Here is a 25847-nt window from a genome sequence, read left to right on the forward strand (position 1 = left end):
TTTGAAGTTATAGTCAATTTGACCCTTTTTGGCCCCACCCCTCAGGCCCCTTGGGGGTGGGGACCATATAATTCACAATTTTGGTTGACCTTCAGCCATAGTAACTTTCTGCCAAATTTCATCGAATTTTGTTCAGTGGTTTTGGAGAAGAAGTCAAAAATGTAAAAAGTTTACGGAAGAACGACGGACGACGACGGACAAAAGGCGATTAGAATAGGTCACTTGAGACTTCGTCTCAGGTGACCTAAAAACAAATGACTAGCAAAATGGGTTGGATTGAGGACATCAAATTCTGTATACCTGGTGTAGTACATTGTAAACATTGTTTCTGAACAAAGAAATCAGGTCCGATACACATTCCATAGGTAGTATATACCTTGACCTTTAACCCAATGACAAGAAGAAAACTTGAGATGTGATGGTTGTGAGTAATTTTCACATGAATAAGCCAAGATTCTCAAAGCAAGGACATAATTTCAATGCTTCCATTTATGTAGATGTTTATATCCTCTCAGCGACTTCGTACTTTCATTTCTGTAGATCCAAATATCCTCTCCACCGCTTACTAACAGATATTGTTTACACCTCAGAATTGCATAAAATCAGTTATGGATGAAAATTAATACCAAATACATATGGTGACTTAATAAACAACATACCCAGGTCATTTGATATCAAAATGTTTTATTTCCACTATATCGTGTCTAACCGAACAGGATAACACAAATGTTTAAATGATACAGTCTCATTTGGAATCAAAGTTTTCATTCCTCTACTTACTACATTGTAGTGTATCGTAAAGGAGCGGACTTTACAAGTTTAACTTTAATGAATTTGTAGACATTTATTTAATCATGAATGCTGGTGAAATTACATACCAAATTGTAAAATACCTCGCTCTAGCTTAATAATGACCTGAATATATATTTTACATTGTGTATACTACAAAGTAAGGAAACAGAAATGTAAAGATAAAATACTCGTAGGAATGTGAGGTATAACTAAACAAAATTCTATATCACTGCAACCATCGTACCTCCAGGGGTTAAGATCACATACACCCTCTGCACCCGTATATCACTGCATAAACGTTTTATAATTTGTTTACTACAGAAAACTGGATTAGTTGGAAAAGTAAGATTTTGATCGTGAGTTATTTTTAAAAGTAAGATTTGATCACATGGCTGCATGCTATAAAAGATGCTGTTAAAACACTTGCAATGAAAAGTAAATAATAGAAGAAAGACCTGATCTTCTAGAAACTTATATCAACTCCAAAAAAAAGTTAATGAAAAATAGATCCAGTTAAAGATTTTGTCCTGAATTTCATCTGCAGGGGAATATTTCACTACCCATAATATTAAATACATGTACTGGGTTATTATTTGTAAGTAAGTGAACATAAAGTAATTTGAAAAGACGAAAAAATTCTAACTTACATTTTAATCTACAACCAAACTTGTATGTGAACTCTGTGTAAATGAATTGACAACCCTGATACTTCTAAAATTGAACTTATAATTGTATGTAAAAATAAATCATTATTTCATGGAGTAATATTTTGGCACTGATCCAAGGTCATAGCCGACAAAGTCAGAGGTCATCACGAGGTTGCACTAAAGGTCATCTGGTACAAGACAAGAAGGATTTGCATCTTGTTCCGTCATTGTAAGTGTCTCCTTGTAACACCTCCAAGTTCTTCAGCTACAAAAACAAAACACAGAATCATACCTCACCTCTACCTCAATCTCATCAAAATATGCCTACATTATACATGTACTGCATCGTAACTTTGCCGGCACATTTCTGTAAATATTTGCGCAATTTATGCACATGCTTTTCAAAGTGAACAGGCAAAAAAATCTCACTACAATCCAACAAATTACAACTGAAAATTCCTATAATATAAACAGAAGCATAACACACATTTTGAAGGGTTAAAATTACGTCAAAACACTGGGCAATAACCTCTCCTATTCTATGTATTATCCGTAAGAGTGTATGAAACCTGTTTTCCATGGCCTCCATGGACCTTGGTTTTTCAGGGTTTTACATCTTCGTGACTTCCCAAGTCATAAGAATACAGTATTTTATGAGTAGGGGTGATGAGTAAACCATTAACAGAAGTCTTGTCACAACTTAACATCATTTGATTTTTACAATTGCTGTCATACATGGAGTTACAACAGTGGGTTTGGCTGTATGGAGCATCAAAATAAGAAAATAAGAAGGAATTTTGAATTCCAAACAAGTGCGAATGAAATGGAGTCCATAAATAAACAAATCATATTTAGTGATAAATTGGATGGATTTGCGAAATGTCATACACATATTTTGTAATATTTTCATTTCAAAACAATTGTGAAATTTCGTTTTCTTGGGTGGTCATGTGTGACAGGTCTTACTGTGGGAGGAAATAAGAGTACTTGGAGAAACCTATGTGGTAGGGAAGGTGACTCAATACCGTTTCCATATATGATCAGGAAATGAAACTCCATCCACCTAGGTTAAAGGCAAGCACCATATCAAGTCACATTACATAGTATCCGGTCATATGATTTTTTTTTTTTATTTGTGTTTAACTTCGGAATCCACCAGACAATACCTAATCTGATCCGTGATCTGTGGCCGTTTTCCTACATCAAGAAGCAGCTCTAATAGCACTCTTGATCTTTTCGACTTTGGCCTCATTGTCGACATATCCATCACCATTCTAGAGGAAGACAAAAGAAAAAGAAAATTATTGATATAGAAGGTTTTTGTCATATTGGTAAGAAAGTCTGCTACCAAGCAAAGTGTCAAAAAGAGGTGCATTTATTAGGTTAGTAAAATCAGAATTTATCATTACAATAATGGCAATTTTATGTTAATTGACAACTGAAACTAGAGTCCCATGTCACCTGAGTTATGAAATATTTCAGTTAATTTGACCCTTTTTGGCCCTACCCCTCAAGCCCCTGGAGAGTGGGGACCATATAATTCAGAATTTTGGTTGATCTTTGGTCATGAAAGGTTCCTGCTAAATTTCATTGAATTTGGTTCTGCGGTTTTGGAGAAGAAGTTGAAAATGTAAATTGTTTACAGACAGACAACAACAGGCGAACAGAAAAGGTCACTTGAGACTTTGTCTAAGGTAACCTAAAAATACATAAAAATAGTCTATGTAACTGATGACAGCTAAGGGTGAATGCTTAGAAAGAAAGCGAATCTTTCGCTACATTTTGCCATTGAAACAGTGCAATTTTACTAAATTGATTATCAGGTACAATTTATATTGTAGATATAGCGATATTAATGTTTACTGCACTATATGCATTTACTAACATCACATGCATATTTCAGAGTACATTTGTATGACAATTTGAAATATCATGAGAGCAAAGCAGATGTCAAACCAGTGAAAAATATATACTTTTCCATAGGAAATCATTTACATTTTTACATTCATTACCTATAACAGAAGATGTTTCTGAAATTGTAGGAATCGGCATGGAAATTTAATATAGTACCCTAATGACATAAACACCGGACAAGCTGATTGCACAATTTTGAATTGGCTGATCAATGCAATTCCATCATGTTTTCTGTTCTCTATGAAGAACAGGGCCTGGAGAGTAGAAAACACTGTACATGCAGTCTTACTTTGGTCAATACAAGCAATGATCAAAGTAGTTTTAAAGTAAAGTATTTTTTTTATAAATTTTTTACTTCTCTTACTGCATATACATATATAGGATATATGACTGCTTTCTGTATGCGATAATCACTTCTGTCATCCTACCGGTTATAAGTGTACAGTATTTAATTTGCAGATACCAGACTGGCACACAGCCGACAAAGGGACATAACTGTGCAACAGTTGGGCAAAACCATCTATTAAAAGAGTATACACGAGACGAGAGTAAGTTGATAGTGGAATGGGATTATGTAAAGTTTGGAGTCTATCTTAATGACCTAGTCATGGTAATACATTTTTTCATCAAATTCTTTGAAACTTGGTAAGATTCATAATCATGGTAGAAAGTTGTGATTGCCTGAGAGGCATTTTGATACGACTATTTCAACAAACTCTGGTCCAATCATTCAATTCATTTGTACCAAGATAAATGAAATCGGCTCCTGACAAATGTTCCACCAACATCAGTATAAAAGTTGGTACAAAGGGAGGTAATTACCTTCTTGCTGTGGATCATTTTTCCGTTAACACTAACTTCAAAGTTTCCAGTCATTCTAGGCGTGGCAAAGAAGCTCTGAAATAACAAACAGTCGATGTGAACAATAAATATCATAATTGGACCATCTCAAGAGTACATTTCTAATCGCTCTGTGTACATTGTCTATAAAATACCTTTGTTTTTTCCATACCCAATATATTTCAAAGTTCCATTGGAGCAAAAACAAAGTCAACCGCTAGTTTTTTGCCCATGTTGTGCCCTACCCATAAACATAGGAAGTGGGGAAAACAAGGGTCTTAACTGTCATCTTACTCTAAAAGTCCACTTGTACTAATTTCTCAGTAGCAGTTACTCTAAAAGTCCACTTGTACTAATTTCTCAGTAGCAGGTAGTGGTACTGTTGGCCATGACTGTCATGACAGCCGTCTTGGATTTTGGACCAACCAAACAAAATAACAACACTAGGTCAGGACCATCTCATGATCATTTCAGGTAAAAAGGAGCTGAATGCCAATAGTGTAACTTGAGAATAAGTTTGAAATAGGTGTTGTTCAGGAAAACTATGACTGCACTTTCATTTCAAAAAATGGCCACTGGCTGCCATCTCAAAGAATTTATCAGGCCAAAAATAACTAGAACTGTCGCCAGGATGGCTGACTAATACCCCCGCAATCTGCACGAGTCAATGGTGAATTGGAACTGTTAATAAGAGGCTAACTAAGATAACCCAGTAATATAGTGACCAGTTGCCATAACCCACCATAATTTTGAGAAAAGAAAGGTGCATGCACTCTACACATGGTCCCTATTATATTTGGTGAAGTTTCATTGAAATCGGCCCTTCGGTTTGAGGAGGAGTGTCCCAGACAAACTTTTAAGTTATGGTTCCTACCTGCATTGAAATCGGCCCTTCGGTTTAGGAGGAGTTGTCCAGACAAACTTTAAGTTATGGTTCCTATCAGAAAACCTGTTTATAGTCACCAGTTGCCATAGAAACCATAATTTTGAAAAAAAAAGAAAGTGGCATGCACATCTACCCATGGTCCTTTATATCTGTGTGAAGTTTCATTGAAACGGACGGACGGACAGACAACCTGATTCCAGTATACCCCCCTAACTTCGTTGCGGGGGTATAACAATACTTTGTTGGCTCCAATTCTTTCTAATTTCCAGCTTGATGGTAGCAATGAAACTTGATACGAAGCTTAAAATGTGTTTTTTTGAGATGGCTGATATGGCAACTGCCCCACTTGGGTTTTGAACTCACGAACCCTGAAGTGGGGGCCCCAGAGGAGGAAGGCTAGTGTTAAAGTGTCAGGATATCTTAACCACTGAATTGGCCAGCAAGTTCAACCCCCTTAACCCCACTCCTAAATACTGGTATACATGTGTGTGTGTGTGTATGTGTGTGTGTGTGTTAACTGTTTAGTAATGACCCACCATTTTGATGCCATCTCTAAACACCTCTGCCAGCTTATTCTTCAGTGACCGGTACTGAAATGACAATTCATTATGTAAGGTATTATACTTAATACATGCACTCTGTAATACGATACAATAGAAACATTGAACACTTTCCTGAGAACATGAAAATATATACAAAAATGTGATTTCAAAGTACTGTACCTTTCAACACTCCTTAGGAATTGTTAACAACTTTTAGTTTACTAATTTTACTAGCTTGATATATGATATTGAATAGATATCTTCATCTGGAATATTTTTATGACTGAATATTTTACCGTTTGGTATTCAGCTATAAGGTTTCATAAAACCCCAAAATAACGAATCTTAATAAGGGCGCCCCCACTGTCAATTACCCGCGCCCTGCACCTTAATTAGGTCATATATGGTACCTGACAATGTGTTATTAGATTATTCAGTTTTCACTCTGTTATCATTGTGGGTTTCTGTTCATGCAAAGCTATATTTAGGAAGACCAACATTTTTCACCTCCATTGATTTTGTAAGATATGTATTTTAATTACATATATAGCACTTAAAAATAAAGACCATCAAAAGCAATATGGAATTGAAAGTGAAAATAATGGAGTTCTTATATAACAGATGATTGAAATGTATTAATGCTTGTACCATATATTGATGTAGGTACACCAGGTTATGAGGTATATCTAGCGAGATGGTTAAATGGTTGGTCTCCCAGCTGTCACATCAGCCCACCAGTGATCAATCATAAATATCAAATGGGAGTGCTCAAATGGGACAGAAGCCTAGATCTGAAACCCACACAAGCCGTAAAAAATGCAAACTGGAGAAAACCTGGGAAAGAGGAGTTGAAATGTATAGGGTTTTTTTTTCACTGGGTTGAGATGGGGCCTCTTTGTCTCATGCAGGCTCTCAACCTACGAACAGGAAAAAACCTTATCATGATAGATTGGGTGGTGTAACATGTTGCATAATGCAAGTCAAGGTCTTTCTATAGCCTTGTTTAATACAGTATTTTATGTATAAGGTATCAATGATATAGGAACTCCTCAAATAAATCTCCTCCTACAGGGCTTTTTCTGGGGGCCGTTAATGGGCCCCATTCCCAATTGAAATTATTTCATATTTAAGCAAAATTCCCCTGGGGGCCGTTAATGGGCCCCATTCCCAATTGAAATTATTTCATATTTTAGCAAAATTCCCAACACTTTCAGTTTACTGCTGAAAAAATCTTTCCCAATTTACCAATTTTCTTCCCAACATGAGACAAAAAGCTAGGCCCTTTCCTAAATCAGTGAAGCCTTGTCCTATGATAAAGAGTTTAGTAATCAAGTTTGGGAAGAGATTGTTTGTGAATTGCTTTTATCTTATTACATGTATTTTAAAATTAGTGATCCTGCAAAAATGGATGGGCTTATTTATGGGCAGAGGTTTATTTGTAGATAAATATGATAGCACATCTAGTACTTTCTGCATTAGACAGCTGAAAAGCACCTCTGTACCAAATTGATAAAAATAAACTCTATTAATCTATTAATTAACGCTTGCCAACAATTACAATCCTATCATTTTTAAATCCAAAGGTACAATTCTTGATAATATTACTGGCATATATTCTACATAATTCTGTAATATGTGAATGTCACAAGTCAGAATTTCCTCAGAAATATGCATGGGGTCATCGTCAATTTGATCATTTGTGTCATTGCTACTGATCATGACGATGTGTTTATGATTGATCCACTTGTTGTCGACTTGAAGAATTTCGATTTTAATGTTAATGTTACTTTTAATGTTAACACAAAACACTAAAACAGAGGCCATATACTTACCTTGGACTCGTACCCTCATGCTCCGCTGAAATATAATTAAGATGTCAATTAATAAATGACGGAACAATTGAACAATATAGCTATAGGGTTAGTTAAAGCAGTTATAAAGTAAATCTTATCATATCTTTTCCTTTTTGTGGTTTGAATATCAGCAGTGAAATTATTTTGGGCGATACATGTGAATGTGTCCAAAATAAAGCTCTCAATTTAAGCACAAATTATATACAAATGTATCTCATCCATTTAATATAGTGTACACTCTACCAGACCAATTCTTTCTGAATATTTCCCATAATTGATTGGTATTAGAAGTGATTTTTACTAGTATCCAATATTAGATGTCCACTGAAGTGTCATTGTGCTGTTTTTATATTGATGTCCTTAAATGATGCAATATTATATATTACACATTTTCAGGGTCCGTGTTTGAGATCAAGCTAACAAGGCTAGTTGCACTAATGCCGGATCCCCCCGGATCTCACCATTCTTAAGTTATGTTTACTGGGGCTTTTTAAAAATATTTCAATCAGACTTGTTGCCTCTGCCTTCCGAGATATTATTTCATATATATACAAACATGGTCTTTTCATCAGAAATGATATGCCACAGTGATTTAACACACATACCTGTGCATGATACACCATTCATTCTGGTCCCAACATATATATACATATCAGACTAAATTAAAAGTTAATAATCAAATATTACAAACAATAGTAGGAAACAACTCAAAATACATACCAATACTCTACGTGTACGTCTACGACCATGTTGATCAGCTAAATATGCTGACAATTTGCAATAACCAGTCTTGAGTCAAACACGGCTGTGTACTGTATGCAGTCTAGGCGGTGTCGTGGCAAATTCTATGCTTCAAATATAATTCCGGTTATATGATGATTAAGGTAGTTTGCACGGTATAACTAAACCACAAAATAAGAATGTAGAATACGATGTTCCTTTTACCCTTTTGAAAACGTTTTAGTGGCCCGGATGGACGCGGGCGAGATTTTTTTACTGTGGAATGAAACCGGAGTACGGCAAATACCACGTGGTCGGACAGGTCACGAGCACTTCTATAGATGCGTCCGAACTGGAAATCGAACCTGGGTCGCCTAAGCTGATAATTAGGTGAAAGGCAAGTTAGTATTCAATGTGCCACACAATATATATCATTTACAAGGAAAAAATAAAGTCTTACTAGAAAATTAGTCTACCACCGGCAATAGAGAAACTTTGATAATACAAATGTGAAAAGTAAGCCCATTAATTCATACAGTGATGTCATTATCTCCAGTTTAGCTCCTTTCAAATACTTTTTAAAGAAATTGTCTCCCATGCTTCTGTCGTGTTTGTCTGTCTATGTGTGTGCGTTCTCTGTGTGATGGTGTGTCCGAGTATGCGTCTGTCTGTGCGTGTGTCTGTTTGTCTTGTCTGTGTGATGGTGTGTGTGTGTGTGTGCGTGTGTGTGTGTGTGTCTGTGTGTCTGTCTGTCTGTCTGTCTGTCTGTCTGTGTAATGGTGCGTCTGTCTGTGTCTATGTGTGTGTCTGTCTGTTTGTCTTGTCTGTGTGTCTGTGTGTTGGTGCGTCTGTCTGCTTTTCTCTCACTCTGTATAAATTTAGTTTAGGTTATGTATGTTTGTTAATATGTAAATGATGTAAGTAGATGTGAGGCTTGTGGTTCAAGTTCTTTATGATTAACTCCACATCATATGATGATGAAAATGAACTTGATAATAAAATGTAAAGATGATGATGATACTCAATTGTTGTGATCGAATGATGAATGTAAGATGATGTAAATGATGATAATTACGGTGAAAAGGATAATTTCTCTTAATAGGATGATGACAAGAATGATGTCTGTATAGATGTTAGCTTAAAATGATCGTGATGGAGATGATGTTTTTTGTGTGATGATAAGGACGATGATGTTAAGTATGGATGATGATATCATGATAGATGATGATGATGATTAAGCGTGATTCTTTTGATGATGATGGTGATGAGGGTGATGATGATGATGATGATGAATCGATGATGATGAGGAGGAGTATGATGATGATGATGATGATATGATGCTGATGATGATGATGCTGATATGATGCTGATGATGATGAATCGATGATGATGAGGATGATGATGATGATGATGATGATGATGATGATGATGATGATGATGATGATGATGATATTGAATCATAAGTAAGGATTATAGTTACTGTGGGTGTAAGTGTGAGAATGTGTGTGCATATATGTTTCAAATGTTTTGTATTTATGAAAAAAATCTTGAAAAATAAAAAAAAAATATATATCTCCAGTTTAGCCCCTTCCACTGACTGATGGGAATGATTGTATTCTATTCTCCTATATGGGAATAATGATATGCCAGGATGGCTTTTAAGAAAACTACTGATTCTCCAGAAATTCACTTGGACAGCTCCTGAATGGAAAGGAGAGAACGACACTCAAGATAAGACAAGACAGGGTGGGCTGACTTTGGAAGTTTGTCTATGTATCACTATATATTAATAGTTAACCCAAGCCAATTAAGACCACCTGTGCCAGAGATATACATTTTTGTATATACATATAGACACATATACATATATATGTCTCTGATGTTACTTTGTTATTCTTATAGGTAACTTTAAGTATAACTTCTTGACTCTTAATAAAGGGGACCCAGTATCCTTAATATTCGCATGGGTGGCTAAAATATAAGGGGTGCTAGTTCAGGTAAACACTGTTTATCGTGAATTATTCCAGTTTCACAACTTATATTTGATGCAAAAACCATTTCATGTATTATTTTGTGAATTATTACTGTACAATTTTCTTTACAGTTTGTTTAATCCCTAGCAGTAATTATAATGTGGATCATTGTGTTATTTTCTAACATTTCAGGACTTTTTTGAAAATGACTATAGGATGTAGTATACTGCGCGCGCATTCACTGTATTAGATTTAGCGCCATTTATGAGGAGAGGAGGGTTTGTTGACAATCACCAAAAGGGCGCTAATGTAGACAAATAAGGCAAAGAAAGAAGTTTGCCGAAAAAAATGGCAGATCTCAAGATTTATAGCTTAAGCAGTATACAAGAACCCCCAAATCAACTTAGGTAAGTATGCATCATCTAAGAAAGTTAAGTTTTTAGCAAGTTCAGCTGAGTATCGTGTTACCTAACAGTACAACACAATGCTGATCATGTAGAAATATATTTTATTTGGAAAACAAGAAGTACGATTTAAATTAGTTATGAAAATTGATAAAAGCAACATTTTATTCTGAATAAGTCCATATAATTAACCATCCTAGAAAAAAACGGTCGCTTTTGTTTAATTTTGTAGAATTTCTACACGCGTTTGGACTATGAACCATATTTTTTCTTTTATGAAATAATGACGGACCTAGTAATTTTATGTTGCAAGTTTTGATAAAGACTTTCTTGGTCTGTATTTACAGCTGCAGGTCTGTTTAGATGTATGCATGTAATGCTACCACTATAAAATTAAACGGGTTTATTATGTGTCCACCAGAACACGGACACCGTGATTGTTTCTCGAGAATGGAGACCTCTCACCATCCCCGAACACACGCACGCACCGGTACCCGATACCATCTTCGATTGATTTGTTAGAACGACGAAGTTCTACACAAAACATAATAAATAGTTTTGGAGAGTTTTTAGATGACACTACTTTATTTTCAGCAAAGCTTTTTGTATAATTGCAAATTTTCCTGTAAACTGTCTGCGTTTATGTTTAAATAAACTATGATTATATTATATAGGGTTATAAATAAACTAACTTTTAAAATGTTCAATTCATGAGAAAATGTATTGATACCATTCTCTGCTTTGAAAGTGAATGGGAACCTTTTAACTGATTATCTAACATTTACAAGTTCAAAACAAGACTAGTGTTGTATATATCTGAATGATTTTTTTTTTCATGCAAATTCTGAACAAATTTTCTAAAGTTTTCAGAGGTACCACAGTATATACTGCTGTGGTCATTCAAACTTTCAGTGAATTCCACTGAAAAACCATGACACGAGTCACAAAAAATAATGGAAATCTTAGGAAAACAATTAGCCCAGCAAATTATTATTTATATTCCCTGCTGTTCACATGTCTTTAACCCAAAACATGAAGAAAGTGCATATTGTTCAAATTGTTGGACCAATATTTGTCATTTGGCTTGATATACCAGATGTACAGAGAGTCCAAGACACAATTTTTAGTCAATGAGAAATTATACCCATGCTTAATTAATTTACATAATAATTCAAAGCAATATTAGATAATTTACGCAGTAGATATAAATTCCACAAATTAAATGAAACTCGTGGCAAAAATCACAATTTTTAACAGTTTTACAGTTGATATTATCTTTATTGTTTCAGAACAAGTGATGGCGGGTTCTACCAGTACTGTTCAGTTCCATTGCCTGATCAAATGGTTGTTTTCTGTTTGGGAAAATTCCCTGATGGTGATGGAGATGTGTCAATCGAAGCCATGTTTCAATACAAAGATGACATTTTGACACTGGGCACACTCAGTGAAAAGAATAGGTAAATTGAAAATGAAGAGAAACTATTTTCCAATTCTATATATATAAATGCAGGGATTAATCTAGAATTTATGGGAATTACCCTTTTTGGACCATAAATGAAAAGGGGAAATTTAACCTCACAAAGTTTCAGTTTTTCACATTTTCCAAGAAAAAACAGCAAATGGTTAATTAGGAAAGCAAATCTGGAGTAGTTGGGAATATTATTGCCATAAAAATAAGGGAAAATACAATATTTCAGGGAAGCTAACAGAAGTCCTGAGGGGGGAAATGGAACAAATCCTGAGGGGGAAACTTCCAATAAACGGTAGTAAAAAATATCAAGATTGATCCCTGAAATGAAATATTTGAAGTATGTCAAAGGATCCTGATCAGTATTTAATCTAATTGTAACTTTTAAACCAAGCCACCGAAAACATCTGGGTCCTATGAATGAACATGTAGGGGGACACCACTAACTTGCATATTATATACCAATTTAGGTGAGCTTTGTTACTTAAAATGGCCAAAATTACTTTAAACATAACTATAAAAAGAAAAGTTGTCCAAGTAGCATTAATTTGGTCATGAAACATCACACAAATGCAAAAAAAAAAAAAAAAAAAAAAACTTATTTATGTACTACTTCCAGTAGAGTAACACAAAGTTTCAAAGACAATACTTTCAGTAACATCTTTTATTAAAATATTATTTATTATGTAATAATTAATGCAATATTAAATGATATATTGCAGAATTTACTGTTTAAGTGATTTTGGCTATTTTAGTAATAAATCTATACTCCAAAGCTGGTGTATAATACTCGAGGTTGCGTATTAAACACAAGTTGGCGGTTTCCCCAATTTATTTAGTAGGGTATTTATTTATGTAATCAGTTTGTTGTTTGGTTTTTTTAGCTCACCTGGACCGAAGGTCCGGTGAGCTTATGTCATGGCGCAGCGTCCGTCGTCCGTCGTCCGTCCGTCCGTCCGTCAACATTTGCTTCAAATCGCTACTAGTCAAAAAGTTCTTATTGGATTTTGACCAAATTTGGCCAGAAACATTCTTGGGGGAAGTGGAACAGATTTTGCATAAATGGTGACTCTGACCCCCAAGGGGCCAAAGGGGCGGGGCCCAATAGGGGAAATAGAGGAAATTCTTTTAAATCGCTACTAGTCATAAAGTTATGAATGGATTTGAACCCAATTTGGTCAGAAACATCCTCGGGGGAAGGGGAACAGATTTTTCATAAATGGTGGCTCTGACCCCAGAGGGGCCTGAGGGGCGGGGCCCAATAGGGGAAATTGAGGCAATTCCTTTAAATCGCTACTAGTCATAAAGTTATGAATAAATTTGAACTTAATTTGGTCAGAAACATCCTTGAGGGAAGGGGAACAGATTTTGCATAAATGGTGGCTCTGACCCCAAAGGGGCCAAAGGGGCGGGGCCCAATAGGGGAAATAGAGTTATTCCTTTAAATCGCTACTAGTCATAACGTTATGAATGGATTTGAACCCAATTTGGTCAGAAACATCCTTGGGGGAAGGGGAACAGATTTTGCATAAATGGTGGCTCTGACCCCAGAGGGGCCTGAGGGGCGGGGCCCAATAGGGGAAATTGAGGCAATTCCTTTAAATCGCTACTAGTCATAAAGTTATGAATAAATTTGAACTTAATTTGGTCAGAAACATCTTTGAGGGAAGGGGAACAGATTTTGCATAAATGGTGGCTCTGACCCCAAAGGGGCCAAAGGGGCGGGGCCCAATAGGGGAAATAGAGTTATTCCTTTAAATCGCTACTAGTCATAAAGTTATGAATGGATTTGAACCCAATTTGGTCAGAAACATCCTTGGGGGAAGGGGAACAGATTTTGCATAAATGGTGGCTCTGACCCCAAAGGGGCCAAAGGGGCGGGGCCCAATAGGGGAAATAGAGTTCTTCCTTTAAATCGCTACTAGTCATAAAGTTATGAATGGATTTGAACCCAATTTGGTCAGAAACATCCTTGGGGGAAGGGGAACAGATTTTGCATAAATGGTGGCTCTGACCGCAGAGGGGCCTGAGGGGCGGGGCCCAATAGGGGAAATTGAGGCAATTCTTTTAAATCGCTACTAGTCATTAAGTTATGAATGGATTTGAACTTAATTTGGTCAGAAACATCCTTGAGGGAAGGGGAACAGATTTTGCATAAATGGTGGCTCTGACCCCAAAGGGGCCAAAGGGGCGGGGCCCAATAGGGGAAATAGAGTTATTCCTTTGAATCGCTACTAGTCATTAAGTTATGAATGGATTTAAACCCAATTTGGTCAGAAACATCCTTGAGGGAAGGGGAACAGATTTTGCATAAATGGTGGCTCTGACCCCAAAGGGGTGGGGCCCAATAGGGGAAATAGAGGTAATTCCTTTAAATCGCTACTAGTCATACAGTTATGAATGGATTTGAACCCAATTTGGTCATAAACATCCTTGGGGGAAGGGGAACAGATTTTGCATAAATGGTGGCTCTGACCCCAAAGGGGCGGGGCCCAATAGAGGAAATAGAGGTAATTCCTTTAAATCGCTACTAGTCATTAAGTTATGAATGGATTTGAACCCAATTTGGTCATAAACATCCTTGGGGGAAGGGGAACAGATTTTGCATAAATGGTGGCTCTGACCCCAAAGGGACGGGGCCCAATAGGGGAAATAGAGGTAATTCCTTTAAATCGCTACTAGTCATACAGTTATGAATGGATTTGAACCCAATTTGGTCATAAACATCCTTGGGGGAAGGGGAACAGATTTTGCATAAATGGTGGCTCTGACCCCAAAGGGGCCAAAGGGGCGGGGCCCAATAGGGGAAATAGAGTTCTTCCTTTAAATCGCTACTAGTCATAAAGTTATGAATGCACGTTCTAAAAACAATTCTTGAGGTTTTTCAGACCTTAGAGAGTCTGGACTTCATTAATCTTTAAAGCAGTTCGGATTCCCACACTATAACCATATATAGCATTGTTAGAGATTTACAAATAAAACAAATTGAATATGAACATTATTTTGACATTTGGTCTAATCCAACCAGGTGAGCGATACAGGCCCCATGGGCCTCTTGTTTAATTTTAAAGAATGTCTCAAATTAGGACAAGAAATTCATAATTTTAAAGAATGTCTCAAATTAGGACAAGAAATTCAACAAAGCTTTGTAATATCTTATTGCTGTATTTTATGAACCTTAATTTTACATTCGCCAGTTTTAAATGTTGAATACAATGTCACATGCATTAATCATAAGATCAACATTTTGTCTGTCATCAGAGCCCTGTGTTGGGAGAGAGGCTGTAGTAGCTTACCAGAGAGTATGGTATCAACCGCTGAGAATGGTATGGCAAAGCTAGTATTGGAGATCCACGGGGTTACAAAGTCCTCCAGTGACGAAGAGATGCACACAGCACCAGCCGTTGTCAAGACAAAAGCATCAAAGAAGAGCGAACAAGAAAAGACAGAGAAAACACCACAGGTATATCAGCATTATTTTCATTGCAATGTAGAACTTTAATAGAAACAAAAAGTTTAAAAACCCCCAAAAAAACTTGTGCTGGTGGTAAAGGTGACATCTTCAATTCTTGTGTTTGTTTCCTCTTTAACGACCTGTGCTAGAAGGTGATAGATAGGTATTAGGTAGATAAAGAAATATTTTCTTTTTCAAAGGTAACATAATTATTGATTTCCCTTCCTAAACTAAGACATAACATATGAATTGTATTATATAAAGGCATTTCAACAAAACAGAGAAATCAATGAAAACTTGTCATAATAATTAGAAAGATTAACAGATATCGTCTTCGAAAACAGAACTGATTAGATATTTTTTGTCTGCAAAATCACAATGAAACATTTTGAGAGGGGGGGATATTGTGGTTGGGTGGGGAGGAAAGCAATCTTTTATTCTAGATCCTGGACAACATACATCTCTACTGTTTCTATAAGTATCTTGGTTTGCTGTAACCTGACCAGGGGGGTGTACATGTGGGTAGGTAGGTAGGGCTGGAATTTTTTTTTTTTTATTCAGTTCTGAAAACAGGTTTTCAGCTTAATAGGAAAACAAACCAGAATATAGAAATCATTATCTATTTTTTGTTCTTAAAAGAAATACACACTAACCTTATTTGGGTTTGGGAGATCAAACCTACACAGCAACTTCCAGACATAAATATCCACAGCGGTCAAATCATTAAAAAACAATGTTTTATTTTTCACCTTAATTTTTTGAGTCGGCACATTTTTTCTGGGTCGGGCAGTTTATGCCAAATCAACTATATTTTTATTTTGGCCAAACATTTTTCATTTTCAGATTGTTGAAAAGAAGACTGAACCAATCAAGCCAACCAAACAAAAAAGAAGGTCAAGCACGGGAAAAGGAGAGAAGACACCAACCGGTCCATCCTCTAAGAAACAGCGTAAAAATACTCGGGTCCGAGGTTTGAAACTCAAGTTGGAAAATGAATCGTCATCAGAGGAGAAATCTGACAAAGAAAACATCACTACGAAGAAAAATACCCCATCCAAGTCGGACGAGTTAGAAAAGAAGATCATCCATCGCCAGCCTCCTAACCTCACCAAAGTCACTCTATCATTCTGTAAAGATGTGACAAGCAGAGGTACGAATTACAAAACATATTATTTATCAATTTTCCTTACAAGAAATAAGTTAGCTTAAAATTTTCCATAGGTCGGCATTATTGTATGAAAGAAAAAATCTTAGAAATTTATTTTGAAGTGTAATGCTTTCTGTGAAAGGAATATTGATGATACTGTGGCCAGATTTTCTATGTTTGAAATCATTATCCAAAAAGTTAATTTGGTAGATTTATATTAATTCATGACTACTTTTATCATATTAGCACATAATTTAGCTGATATTTATCTCTTAAAAATATGAAACTGAAGAAAAAGCTGTGGAAAGTTTTTACTTGTGACCCTCGGCTCCACGAGAATGGTCTAGATCTTAATTTATGTGAGTTCCGTTTCGAGACACAATCTGTCAGACTACCTAGTACCATTCTGATCTCTGATAGTCCGTTTCTCACAGCTTCAGAGAAGTGAAGTTGTGGTTTTAGACCATCACAGAGAAATCCATGTCCTCCACCGGTGAGGGTGTGGAATACATTGCTTCACCCAGGAAAACTGAGGACACGGTTGTCCTTTATAGCTTTACTGGTTTTGCGGATGTATACATAATAAAAACCCCTGGTCAATCTCATAAACAACCACACCAAAAACTGTTTTTACTAAATCATAAACAGTTTTTATACGCCCTTCAACGGCGGGTCGTGTTATGGTATACCCTGCTCTGTCTGTCCGTCCTTTGACTTTTCCTTGTTAGCACTCTCTCACCTTTATTTATCAACAGATTTTGATGAACTTGCTACACATATTCTATAGCCCAATAGCTCGAACGAGTTCATTTTACAGAATTCCACGATTGTTTTTTCTAGAGTTATGCCCCTTTTATTTGCCAAATATGGGCCTTGTGCAGAAAATGCTAGAAGTTTTCTTTTTTTTTCTTCTATTCCTCTTAAGATTTTGCACAGTACAACCAGAAGCAATTATGTTTAACATATAAAACAGGTTTTGGGCTCGTTCAACTTTTTGCATAACAGCAATGTATATTTTCCAGAAGAAGGCCCGTTCATTAGCATTTCTTGATAGCATTCTCTTAACTTTATTTATCAACAGAATATAATGAAACTTATTACAAATATTCTGTAGCCTAATAGCTCAAACAAGTTCATTTTGGGGGATTTTACAATTATTTTCACCAGAGTAATGCCCCTTTAATAGCCAAATATGGGCTTTTGTAGAATATGCTAGATCTTTTCTATTTCTTCTTCAATTCCTCTAAGATTTTGCACAGTACTACTATGAATAATTATGTTAAACATATATTACAAGTTTTTGTCTCGTGTTTCAATTTTTCTCATACTGACATAGTATATTGTGGCACATTAGGGCCCGGTCATTAGTACTCTCTTATTGCCTTCTTACCAATATTTATTCAACAAATTAAATCTTTCTACTAAACATGTGAACCAATTCACCCTTCCTTTTTCCACAGTTGGACCAAACCCAAGCAGTCGATGGGGACACAGCTTGTGTATGGTACATGAAAAGAAGATGGCTGTACTTGTTGGAGGACAAGGTGAACGGCAACAACTCAGCAAAGATTCAGTCTGGACACTTGATCCAGGTAAGTCAGAGATGTATTTATAAACAAATGACTGTAAGGACTCAGGTCATATACCTTAGAAATCAAGAAGGAAAGTAAAATACTGCAAATCCTAAGCCTCCAAATTTTCTGTATAAAATACATATTTAGAATTTTATCGACTTTTTAACAACAGATCACAACTTTCTGGCACTGCATATAAAGTCCAAATAATTAACAAATAAACTTACTGACCAAAAAAGTGAGTAATCAATTTGTTAAGAAATGTTTTGACTTGTATATTTCAGTGACGAGGAAGTGGCGATGCCCAGAACTGAAGTCTGAGACCCAGAAGCCAGAGTACAGGATGGGCCACACAGCCTCCTATGATCCCATGGTCAATTGTATATACGTGTACGGAGGGTCCAAAAACCTCAAATGGTTCCACGATGTACATATGTTAGACATTGATGAATGGAAATGGCAGCAGCTTAAGGTAAATTCCAGATATTTTCAGGTTATGGGATAAAGACTAGTTTTGATTTGAAACTTGATTCATAGCTCAACAAATCTGAAAAATAATTTTCAGCGTTCTTACTAAGGTTTAAAAGTGGTGGTTCATCTTAGAAAATAGCCACCTGAATCTTAGAAAATAGCCGCCTGAATATTAACTTGCTGTGTCATCCCTTTATTATGGTCAGGTCAAATTATAAACAGCAATAAAAAATAAAGAAAGTGGGGAAAATTAGCAGTTTAGGTTTGAAAAATTACATGTTTACAGTTACTTTTGCCAGATGCTTTTAATGGACACTGCATTTTTGACCAATGAGAAAATTATTGTGAGTTTTTTCACTCCAAAAATGAGTAAAAAAGGCCCCATAAGATACCAATGAGAAAAAGCTCTGGGAATATGAAGAGGCTGGTCTAGACTAACTGCATGCAGCCCGACCACAGTACTGGGATGAGGGGAGGCAACTCTACAAGAAATAAGTCGTATCTATTCATGATGTCTATGTTTTATTGTCAGGTATCTGGGAAAGCCCCAACACGAGCGTACCACAGTGCAACACTGTATCGTAACGAGCTATGGATCTTTGGTGGAGTGTACCCTCGACCAGACCCCCAGCCCGATGGCTGCAGTAATGATGTACACATCTTCTCACCTGTCATGGAGAGTTGGTATTCACCAATCATTAAGGGAGACAAACCCATCGCCAGATCTGGGTAAGTCAACTCATCTTTGTTGATGTACTTTCTCGTCAAAAGGAAAATAACTTTCAGTATTGCTAATTGTGTAGCAAAATATTGCTTATGATGAAGCATAAGGTTAAAAATGAAATGTTTAATATCAAAATTACTAAACTATCAATATGCCTGTGAAAATTTAACAGGTGTGGTATTTTAGCATTGTACTATGGAATAGATATGTTATCAGTAAATATCAATCTGATTTGTGAATTTAATCTGATTTTTACACCTGAATATGACCAATTAGTCGTGTACATGACGAGTCTCCAGCCTGAAAACTCAAAAAGATTTACTGAGATTTAGAGGAGACATGGAAAAATACTTTTCTTTTACTCAGTTCTGCCTGAAACTATATTAATGCAATAATTCCACAAAATAGGTAGGTTATTCATATACTGTCAACATATTAATTTTGGTGTATTCAATTTTAGTGCATTTCCAAATTATAACAAATCAGTGCAATGAAGAGTTAGGGCTTTTGCAGTAAAACATCTATCCAACTCCAGGTTTGGTTAAGGGGTACCACCTATAAAATTTTTAAAATAAATTACATAGAAGTAAAAGGAAGGCAATCCAACCATGGATAGAAGTGATATAATGTGGAATCCTGCGGTCAGGTAGATATTTTAATGGAATAGCCCTTAGCACATTTGTAGGAAAAGCACATATATAATGTAAAATCATAATTCAGTGAAATTCTTCAAGACAATTAGCTAAAATATGTATGTTTTCAGTATACCCCCCACTAAGTGATGATTGATAGTAATTTCAAGCCATTTTGAATACATCAGTTCTTGGTGACACATATACTTTGTGGATACTCTTATAACTGCTTTCAATGTTTTCAGTCACTCAGCCACCCTGATGAAGGACCAGCTAGTGGTATTTGGAGGCTGGGATGCTCCTTATGTTTACAACGACCTTCACATCCTTGACCTCAGTATGTATATTACTGCTTCTTAGTATTTTCCCTAATTCTTGGCCTATGGCAAGGGCATTGGCCCCTGTGAGAAAGTCGGCTAGTGTCTTTAAAAAATGGTAGCTTCTACTTTCACATTACAGGGGTGAAATAACTGGTCCACCAATTGTCAGTATAATGTGACCTGGTTGGGTCTTCTGCTTTGACAGTAAATTTCAGTGAGATAAAACTTTAATGTCGACATCAGTTCCATGCTCATTTGGCGTACACTGGAAGACCTCCTTAAATGACCATTGCTGTGAATAGGATGTTAAAATAAAACCAAATCAAACTATTAATATTTTTATAGAGAGTAGATAGATCGGTGAAAATTTTACACAAGGATATGACGTCCTTGTTTCTGTAATTCTTATGTTACATTTAGATGATTGTGGGCAGCTTATGATGGATTTCTACAGAGTGAATCGATTATTCAATCATTCCCCACAGCAAACAATTTAAACTGTATTTCTTAGTGTAATTCTTTCATGATACAACAAAAGTTTTCAAAGAATACTTGTGTAAAGAAATATGTGAACAAATATTGAAAGGTTTAAATGTTTTCTCATCTTCATATTTCACAATATTGTTAACAATGGAAACTTTGGTATAAGCACATCCTTGTGCAGCTTGTTTAACTTTTTAGCCACAGACTCTTGAGTAGAGATTTAAGTTATCAGTTGCTGCATATAAACAGATATCATGTCATCAATATTTTCTGTTTTAGGTATGGTGGAATGGTCTCAACCCAAGGTATCAGGCACCCCACCTAATCCACGCAGGTATGTTCATATAGTTGGTTTTTCTGGTAGTATCAGCTTGGTATCAATATCCTTAAGTTTTCGTAAGAAAAAAGAGAATATAAGAAATGTTCTTTTCAGTCCAATAACTCTGAACAGTTTAATATACACTGACACATCATGGTCATATTAAAATGTTTGTATTTTCAGTTGGCATGCTTCCAGTGCACTGACTGGAAACCGAATCCTTATTCATGGAGGCTATGATGGCAACTTGGCTTTAGATGACACTCATGTCTTCTGTCTTGGTACGTTCCGGATCATTTAAATGTTAGATAGGGGGGGGGGGGGGGGGGGACAAATATCGTATATTCATACATTTTAGGGGGGAAGTTCACTGAAGAAAATGTTATGCTCCTCACAGGTGATAGTCCGTTTCTCACAGCTTCAGAGAAGTGAAGTTGTGGTTTTAGACCATCACAGAGAAATCCATGTCCTCCACCGGTGAGGGCGTGGAACACATTGCTTCACCCAGGAAAACTGAGGACACGGTTGTCCTCTATAGCTTTACTGGTTTTGCGGATGTATACACTATGTAAAACAGACATGAGAAATTTCTGTTATTGTCTGATTTCAGACTCGTTCGTTACATTTTTAGCCCACCATCATCAGATGGTGGGCTATTCAAATCGCCCTGCATCCGTGGTCCGTCCCTCCGTCCATCCGTAAACAATTCTTGTTATCGCTATTTCTCAGAAAGTACTGAAGGGATCTTTCTCAAATTTCATATATAGGTTTCTCTTGGTGCCTAGTTATGCATATTGCATTTTGAGACCAATCGGAAAACAACATGGCCAACCGGCAGCCATCTTGGATTTTGACAATTGAAGTTTGTTATCGCTATTTCTCAGAAAGCACTGAAGGGATCTTTCTCAAATTTCGTATGTAGTTTCCTCTTGGTGCCTAGTTATGCATATTGCATTTTGAGACCAATCGGAAAACAACATGGCCGACCGGCAGCCATCTTGGCTTTTGACAATTGAAGTTTGTTATCGCTATTTCTCAGAAAGCACTGAAGGGATCTTTCTCAAATTTCGTATGTAGTTTCCTCTTGGTGCCTAGTTATGCATATTGCATTTTGAGACCAACCGGAAAACAACATGGCCGACAGGCAGACATCTTGGATTTTGACAATTGAAGTTTGTTATCGCTATTTCCGTGTGTCGAGCTAATCTCACTCCTGGTAAAATGTTTTAGCCCACTGTTACTCATTGCCAGAATACTGGGCTTTATTGATGTTGGTCGCTCTAGGCTTAAAGTATTAATGGAGCTTTCCTTTTGTAGATTCTCTGACTTGGATGAGAATCCGTCTGGATCCCAAACCAATCGCCCGAGCTGGTCACCAGGCAGTCTGTCTACCTTACTCCCATGACAACGACGATCAAGACGAGGTGTTGGTGTTTGGAGGCGGCGACAATGATGGCGCCTTTTACAGGGATCTCATCAGTGTCAATGTTGCTTTTAACCCGGAGCTGGAGATTGTAAATACAGACAATGATGCTCCGCCAATCTTGTCCTGCATAGATGGAAATGTGACCTGTTAAATTGATGTCAAGAATATTCTGAGACATTGTTAAGGAAAGAACAAAAACAATCAATAATTACCTGCATGCAATTAATTTCAAAATTGTAAATTAATTGATTTTGTTCTTTTTAGAGAACAATCTGTTAAATTATAATGTTTACCATTTCATTGTAAAAAGAAAAAGATCATGTTTCATTATTAAATATGTGCAATTTTCCAATCTTATTTGTTGGCAGCAAAATCTATGTTAAGCATTTCAGAATCGAGTTTTGATCCGTTATGGAATTGTTTATAAACGTTCATGCTGTTGTATTAATGTATTGTAATGATATTGTTATGCTTCTTCTGTCACAGAAATAGCAACTTCCTGTAAGAATTTGTTTGTTGGAAGATTATAATTTTGTTTTCTTTTGAAAATGGAATATACAAAATCAGGTCGAGGAGTTTCAATGTATTCATGTTATTCAAAGTTCTTTTACTTGTAAATTTACTTTTTAATATAAAGTCAATTTTCCTCACAGTAACTGTAAGTTTATGTAGCATATTTATATATATCAGAATTTTAAATCCTGTATAATGATTAACATTGAATGATAATGTTTTGAGCATGTGATCATAAGTATCTTTGTCCAAAATGTTGTAGTGGCAGTATTGCCAAATAGTTAGAAGGGTTAAATATAATTAATAAATAATTCAAATTCAAAACATTTGATTGTCCAGATGTTGTTATTGAAAACAAATAGAAACACAAGATTTCCTGTTGGCAAGTGTACCCCCAGGAAAGCTTGTAAGTCCAAAAATATATGCATTCATTACAGGTCTAGGAGTGATGTTATAGCAAAATAATGCAGAAAAAAAGAAAAAAAAAATTCCCCATTTTACCATTTTGTGGACTGACAACTTTTTTAGCACCAAAACTCACTTTAAAGTTTTGGGGGTACGTCCAAAATTATGCATCTCATACCCTTCTCATTTGGTTTATACATTCATCAGAGGTCCAGGAGTGATGTGATGGCAAAATCATGCAGAAAAAATGTGATTTTTTGGGCATTTTTAGCCCATCATCAGATGGTGGGCTATTTAAATCGCCCTCCGTCCCTCTGTTAACAATTCTTGTTATCGCCGATTCTCAGAAAGTGCTGAAGGGATCTTTCTCAAATTTCATATGTAGGTTCCCCTTGGTCCTTAGTTATGCATATTTCATCTTGGGGACCAGTCGGAAAACAACATGGCCGACAGGCAGCCATCTTGGATTTTAACAATTGAAGTTTGTTATCACTATTTTTCAGAAAGTACTGAAGGGATCTTAATAAAATTTAATATGTAGGATCCCCTTGGTCGAAATATTTATGCAGATAGTAAGAGGAAGTGGAAAATAGAGAGAAGATCAATCTGACATGGAACCTATCTAGATCATTTAATGGTGGGCCCTCTGGGATCTCTTGTGCCATTTTGACTTATTTTTTTTTTTTTGCACCAAAACCCGGTTTTTTGGGGGTAAGTTTTGGAAAGCTTGTAAGTCCACACCCTTCTTTTTAACACACCATCATCAGATGGTGGGCTATTCAAATCACCCATCTTCGCTAGCCAAGGCTTCTGATTACGTTACACTCCACGAACCCTTGGCAGATATAGGCGTCAGTTCTGGCCCTCTAGCGGAGATTCAAAATTACCACTCTTTACGCATGAAATTTTCGACCAATCAAAACGAGCGTTACCGATTTACTTCATCTGAGATGTTTACAAACACACATGGAGGCTTGTGTCATTTTGATGAGATATGTGATCAATGACTTAAATAGATTGATCAAACACTGCGAATGTTTCCCTAAAGATTGTGTGTCTCTGTATATAGGTAAAATGCCATGACATAGTCGACATTGTAGCTCTGTACTGGGTGCCGCAATTTTTGTTTACTGCGAAACCAAGCCTGAACGTAAAACGCGATTTGATTGGGTGCCCTGGGATTCCAGGGCGCGACGGTTTGAACACGACTATATCCGCCAAGGGTTCGTGTAGTGTAACGTAATCAGAAGCCTTGGCTAGCGAAGATGCAAATCACCTTGCGTCCGTGGTTCGTCCCTCTGTCTGTAAATAATTCTTTTTATCGCTATTTATCATAAAGTACTGAATGGATCTTTCTAAAATTTTATGTGTATGTTGCCCTTGGTGCCTAGTTATGCATATTGCATTTCTGGGACCAGTCGGAAAACAAGATGACCGACAGACAGCCATCTTGGATTTTGACAATTGAAGTTTGTTAATCACTATTTCTCAGAAAGTACTGAAGGGATCTTTCTGAAATTTAATATGTAGGTCCCCCTTGGTCCCTCATATTGTATTTTGGAATCAATCTAAAAACAACATGGCCGACAGACAGCCATTATCACTAAATCTGAAATTTCATACATAGGTTTCCCGTGTTTGAAAAGTACTGGAGAGATGTTTCTCAATTAACACAGATTAGTAAGACGAAGGTAAAAGTAGAGAGAAGATCAATCTGACATGGAACCTATAAAGATCATTCAGTGGTGGGCGCCCTCTGGGATCTCTTGTTTGAGTTATACATCTAGGAGTGATATTACGTGACGTACAATTTCAAAATGACATGCTTATGAATACATAAAAAATGAATGCATAGTGTGATTGCTGCCGCCGGTGAGCTTTCGCAATCATTGATTGCACTTGTTCCACTGCACCTTTCCGACCGTTAAATTGATCTCAAAGTTGTTCCTTTGGCTATTGACGAGATTTTAATTTCATATTTCTCTGATTGATACTCTGAAAACAAAAACATAATATTATGTCGGACTTTCAAGGGGGGGGGGGGGGGGGGGGGTGAATACTACATTCACACGTGTCCACTGTGACGTCATTTCACTGATGAAATTTCCGGCAGCGGCGTCAACATTACTGTTAAACTTTGAATTAAATAAGCTATAATCCTGAGATGTCAATTACCTATACTATAGCTAACAGGCCATGAAAAAAGTTCGATACATCGAAAACTTCGATTTATAAACATTCAAATCATACATAGGTTCGTTAGTAGCGTTATATAGTGAGAAAATTCGGGACCAAGCAAAAAGTTCGATACAGCGAGAAATTTTATCATAATGGCACTGA

At 36.4% G+C, this 25847-nt stretch overlaps 1 protein-coding gene and 1 long non-coding RNA gene across 2 annotated transcripts; one reads left to right on the top strand and one right to left on the bottom strand.

Annotated features, from left to right (window-relative positions):
- Positions 1–667: 667 nt before the first annotated feature.
- LOC117323438 lies at positions 668–8452 on the bottom strand. Its single transcript, XR_004531731.1, has 6 exons — positions 8195–8452; positions 7454–7478; positions 5616–5669; positions 4176–4250; positions 2606–2713; positions 668–1704 (listed from the first exon to the last, which is right to left on the bottom strand). It is a non-coding gene; the product is annotated as an uncharacterized LOC117323438 (long non-coding RNA).
- Positions 8453–10396: 1944 nt separating this feature from the next.
- LOC117323437 (tip elongation aberrant protein 1-like) lies at positions 10397–23428 on the top strand. The gene is made up of 11 exons (XM_033878673.1): positions 10397–10574; positions 11861–12028; positions 15301–15502; positions 16337–16643; positions 18101–18232; positions 18499–18686; positions 19218–19414; positions 20287–20378; positions 21124–21178; positions 21347–21444; positions 22481–23428. Exons 1-11 carry the CDS (start codon positions 10516–10518, stop codon positions 22738–22740), a joined length of 1758 nt encoding a protein of 585 aa, XP_033734564.1. The 5' UTR covers positions 10397–10515; the 3' UTR covers positions 22741–23428.
- Positions 23429–25847: the final 2419 nt, after the last annotated feature.

Source organism: Pecten maximus, chromosome 3, assembly GCF_902652985.1.
Source record: "Pecten maximus chromosome 3, xPecMax1.1, whole genome shotgun sequence".
Taxonomy (NCBI): domain Eukaryota; kingdom Metazoa; phylum Mollusca; class Bivalvia; order Pectinida; family Pectinidae; genus Pecten; species Pecten maximus.

What these genes read in the sequence shown, in the direction of transcription:
- LOC117323437 (XM_033878673.1), top strand. Translation starts at nt 10,516, where the DNA reads ATGGCAGATCTCAAGATTTATAGCTTAAGCAGTATACAAGAACCCCCA. An exon ending in GGAAATGGCAGCAGCTTAAG is followed by an intron (nt 18,687 to 19,217) that starts GTAAATTCCAGA and finishes TTTTATTGTCAG; the next exon opens with GTATCTGGGAAAGCCCCAAC. An exon ending in AAACCCATCGCCAGATCTGG is followed by an intron (nt 19,415 to 20,286) that starts GTAAGTCAACTC and finishes CAATGTTTTCAG; the next exon opens with TCACTCAGCCACCCTGATGA.